Here is a 5,346-nt window from a genome sequence, read left to right on the forward strand (position 1 = left end):
TTCTATTTTGACGTCCACAATTTATTGACTGTAAATGCTTAACTAACGCTGTTGATGTTGTGGCTGTATTGTTGAAATGCGAGCTGCTCCACTGATCTCTATAGTATAGGCTGGATCGCGCATTGGCTGCTCCACTGCGTGTCACCGGCCGCCATATTGGTGGGCCCATCGCATCCTGTCGTCTGCATTTAGTTCAAGCGGTGCTGCCCGTATTTTTTAAAATTTCTTTTAAAATAAAGTCCATGTCATGCCAGTTTGTTGCAGCTTTGAGTACACTTCACGCGGACAGAGAAAGAGGGATAATTTTTCTCAGGTAAGCTCTTTATTTTGAAGAAAAATCTGTTTATTCGTATCGCGTGCATCTGACAACTCGGACTTGTTTGCACTTCGCTGGTGCCATTGCGTACTAAGAAAGTATGTGTGACTGCTCCTACAGATCTCAAGACCATGTATTTTCTATAAACAATGCGTTTGTGCTTGCAGGTTCCCCTCACAGTCACTCAGATGTGCCGAAGTACCGGATACACAACCTACGCCAATACGCCAATTTGTTCCACTGTTCTTTTAATCTGTGAGGTACGGTGGAAGCAAATAAACTGCTGTGTTAACCTCGTATGTGCAGTCGCTCCTACAGCGTGTGTCATGCATGTGCATGCTCTTCGTGCACAGCGCGTTTCGAATTTCTGTAATGAAATACGCTGACAGCTGAACAACTGCAAAGCACACGTGACAATAACGTTATTTTAAAGGGATGGTCTCGTACCCCCTGGCCCTCTCATAAAGTGCACCATTCGATTGCCCTTTGTTGGAAATGGAATCGTGCGAATTTACCCGACAAAGCACGTCACGGTTATTAAATAAACGAATTAAATCGATAAGGATTGCACAGCATACCGCGATTTGTGTTGGCAACAACAACAACCGGTACGTCGGCGTGCGGGCACTACGAGAAACTCCGTGATTGGATGTAGAAATCGTCTGCTTTCGCGCGCGCTAGCAGACGACTTTGAGAAGTGTCTGGAGACCGTGGAACCCTCGTACATTTTCTTTCAGTTGCCAAGAGAAAGACGCATATTGTAAGAAGCGGCCTACAGTCACTATATAAGCTACGCTTACAGTATCGACACACTTTTCCCCCATTCAAGAAGCCGCCAGGGGCGTTCATTCGCTCCGGGGGATCACGTGGCCGAGAGCTTGTCGACTGGACGCAGACATCTTGGAGCTCTCGTTTTTCGGGCGTACGCGGCCTCTTTGGAAGTTGTGTTTTGTGCCGAAAGCTACGATATGCCGTGCTGTGCGGCGCTATATTGTAAAAACAGCAACGCTGGAGGACACAAACTCTACAGATTTCCCCTCGGAAAGAAGGATGAGCTTCGTCTCCAGGATTGGTTGCGAATCGTGAATCGCAAGGGGTTCACGGTGACAGAGCATTCAAGGCTGTGCCAGGTACGTGGTGTCGCGCAAGCAAGACTGAGAAAGTTGCGGAAATGATTTTATTAGTTTCTTTTTTCAGGACCATTTTGAACCCAGCCAGTTTGAGCCAAACAGGGCTGACGGGAGACGTCTTCTAAAATGGAACGCCGTGCCCACGATACCGGGAAGCAACAAGAGTGGAAGCAAACCCGGCAAAAAGCTACCAAAGGCTGTCGTGACAGACATACAAGAACCAGGTAATAAAGACTGGATTAACGCGATAATAAATCGCGAACGGACAGGCCGCGAATATGGCAGAGCTGCGTAAATGTTGTGTGACTGTTGATTTATTTCGACGTTTGACGAAAAGAAAAATTATCGGCCACGAATAATTCGTACTGTTCATACACACAGAAATCCCAAGGCCGAATGAAGTTGTTGCTGTCGTGCCTTCTACGGCACAGGAGTGCATTGTCGAAGATCCCACAGCACCATATCTTGGTGAGAAAACAGCATACTGCACCGCGGGTGCATGCATTCAAGCACGAGTGTCTGTTATTCAAAGAAGAAAAGTGACTTACATAATTAACTGAGTCATTCTTTCACACAGAAGTCCCAGAATTCACAAGTGTGAGTGTTGAGCCCTCCGTTGCACATGAATTGATGGTGATTGATCCGTCACACTCATACACTGGTACTACATCTCACTTTCTATCCCAGCTCTCAGATCACGCCACATACGAGAGATCATGTAGTAAATGTTTTACAGGTCATGTAGTAGTTGGTGAGACTGCAGCAATGGAAGATACGACAGCCTGTACAAGTGGTATGTATTAAAGATTATGAATAAGTGTAAGAAATGAAAATTCAGATTGACCTTGATGCTGTTAATTTTACACAAAAGGAGAGAAAAACAACAACCAGTTGCTAATTTTTCTCAATTCCACGTAGAAATGCCACTCGAAGATGAAACTGTTGAGCTGTACCCTTGCGCTACACAGGAGTACATTTTCATGAACCATATCGATCAACCGGTGTTCCTTCCTGGTAAGTAAACTGAAAGTTGGACATGTGGTAGTTTATTTTTGCATAATTCCGTTGATTCCATTCGGTGTAGCTGGAACAGGTTTGAAAAATGAGACATCTGAGAAGATGACACAAGAATCCCATTTATATTACATCACACAGTAGTTGGTTAGGTTTGTGAAATGAAATATGCCTGTGTGTCAATGAATTGCTTTTGTTACATGACTTGAGACAATATCATGTTTCCCAACAGACCACGTACTGTTCTACAATGAAGGTGAAAGGGAGGCCAACATTTCCTCAGTCTCGGCGACCCATTGTAAGTGCCACTCCCAGTAGCAAGTATGATTTTTATTTCTTGATGACTGATGATTGACAAATATTTTTGTAGCTGAAATCTATGATTCAAACCGTTCCCTGGATGCGAGTGGACTGCTGTCCAGCTCTCTAATTGCTGACACTGGTAAGAGTTCTTGTACACGTGAAAATGGATTATGAACAACGAAACGATATCGAGTGTCTGCAAACTCTTCCAAAGTAATTTGCAACACTCTCACAGAACTCATTTCGTTCAGTAGATGTCCTGCCCAGCTGCAGCAACGCAGTTGACATACCATCTTATCAGGACCGCCTGTACTGTTGTGGTAAACCGTGTCAACATGAATTCTTGGTTGCTGATCTGAGACGCCGGCTGAACGTTGCACAAAAAAAAGTCCGTCAATTGGAGCAGAAACTGGAGGCTCTTGAAAGTGAGAGGTGCTTTTTGGAAATGGTGAACCCACTGCTTAATGTTGGCTCTTTATTTTCAGAAGACCCACGACTGCGCCTGGCACCCGACCAGCTGAGAAGCATGGAGAACATTAGGTTTGCACGAGCAAATAGGTAGGATATTATTCTCTCTCACTTCTCTAGAACGCCACACAGCAAGTGCAATAAAATTTCTGTAGTGTACCCTCTTTCACAGAGCCTTCGTTTTCTCAGGTGGGATGACCGAACTGTCCTCAAAGCCTTGAAGACAAGACTTGCATGTGGCCGTGGGGGATATGATTTTGTCAAGGATGAACTTCTGCCACTACCATCAGAAAGGACCTTACAAAGAAAAATTGAAAATGTCAAGTTCAGTCCAGGTATAGAATTAAGGTTATCAACATGCACAGGTGAACATGTCGTGTTGATATGAGCAACACACATTTTAATGGCACTTCAAAGTAATGAACACAGTGTGAACATTTTTCATGTCACTAGGTATTCTTGAGGAGCTCCTACCTGCACTTAAAGCTGGAGCAAATGCGACCAGAAGAGCGCCACTGCGCAATCCTAGTCGACGAAATGCAGTTGACACCTGGCTTGGATTTCGACCCCACACAGAAAGTCGTAATAGGACAAGCAACAGGACCACTCTCGAGCCGCAGCAACAAGGAACCAGGCTTGGCAACACACGGACTTGTCATCATGCTGGCCGGCCTGTCGTCCAGATGGAAGCAAGTGATAGCATACCACTTTTCAGGTTTGTTTCCAACCTGTGATGTTTTCTTTTCATAGAGCATAGTTCACAAGCAAAAGCTCAATACGAGACATTCTGACATCTTACAGGAGACTCAATCGACGGATCCTTCCTGAAGGATTTCGTCTTTGAAGTAACAAAGAAATGCGAGGCTGTCGGCGCTCAAGTCAATGCCATTATTTCCGACATGGGTCCCAGCAACAAAGCCCTGTGGAAACTCTGCGGGATTGGGGCTACGAGGGCGTCTGGAGCAAGTGTGTCCTGCGTCCACCCGTGCAGCACGGAGCGTAGGTTGTACTTCCTCGCGGATCCTCCACATATCTTGAAAAACCTTCGTGGCCACCTCATAAGGGGTCAATCCATTCACATCCCACCGAATGTCGTCAAAGCAGAGAATCTTCCATCTGATGAGGTAGGTCGCATAACGTTCTGCAAGTTAATAAATGTTGTGCTTGATGTTATTATGTGCAACGTATTGGTTACATAATACTGTGTATTTGCTCTTATGTCTTGATTCTCATTTACAGGTGTCAGTACGCCACATCAGGAAGGTTGCTGAAATTGACGCAGAACACGACCTTAAACTTGCACCCCACCTCAAGCTGAAATACCCGAGCCACTATGAAAAAATGAACGTGTCATCTGCCGTGGCTGTTCTGAACCATGCAGTAGCTGCTGCCATCAGGGTTCTTGTACAGCTTGGGAAACTCGAAAAGGAAGCCGTGACCACTGCCTGGTTTTTGGAGCAGGTGGACAAGTGGTTCTGCCTCATGTCATCGAGGTCGGTTTCCACAGGTCTGAGCAACTTCAAGGAAAACAAACATCAAGATGCTGTGTGCTTTCTTGAGGTATGTGCAAGGTTAATGTCGGCTGTGAAGATAAAAAAGGAATCTCAAAATGGATGCTACAAACCTGTCAAAGCAGGCATCATGGTTTCATCTATGTGTGCAGTGCAATTGCAGGACCTTCTGTTGAAAAAGTGCGAGGAGGGAGGAGGAGGAGTGTCGTTGGGAGGAACCCGAGAGGTCTGCCTGCCTGATTAGGCGGCATGTTTCTCGGGAAGGGAAAGGTGGTGGAGAGGAGGAGAGGAAAAGGGTGAAGTGGAAGACCGAGCGGAATCCGCTCGGGGGGAGGATAGCTGCGTCGATGGGCCGTCAGGATAGCTGCGTCAGGGGAACTGTGCCGGCATACGCCTATTACACATCTGAGGGAAACCCAGGAAAAACCCCAGACGGCACAGCCGGCCCGCGGATTCGAACCGCGGACCTCCCAGTCTCCAAGCGCACGCGTTACCGCTGCGCCACCGGAGCTGGTGAAAAAGTGCAACTTCAAGTTTGTCATGCTTGGCCGACTGAGCCAGGATGCACTGGAGAACCTCTTTTCCTGTGTACGTGCAAAGAACC

The 5,346-nt window shown here is 46.4% G+C and overlaps 1 protein-coding gene across 1 annotated transcript; it reads left to right on the plus strand.

Moving 5' to 3' along the window:
- Nucleotides 1-3,967: 3,967 nt before the first annotated feature.
- LOC135398483 (uncharacterized) lies at nucleotides 3,968-4,986 on the plus strand. The gene is made up of 2 exons (XM_064629885.1): nucleotides 3,968-4,355; nucleotides 4,471-4,986. The coding sequence occupies exons 1-2, from the start codon at nucleotides 4,131-4,133 to the stop codon at nucleotides 4,984-4,986; spliced, it is 741 nt and encodes a 246-aa protein (XP_064485955.1). The 5' UTR covers nucleotides 3,968-4,130.
- The last annotated feature ends 360 nt before the right edge of the window (nucleotides 4,987-5,346 follow it).

Source organism: Ornithodoros turicata, chromosome 6 (assembly GCF_037126465.1).
Source record: "Ornithodoros turicata isolate Travis chromosome 6, ASM3712646v1, whole genome shotgun sequence".
NCBI lineage: Eukaryota > Metazoa > Arthropoda > Arachnida > Ixodida > Argasidae > Ornithodoros > Ornithodoros turicata.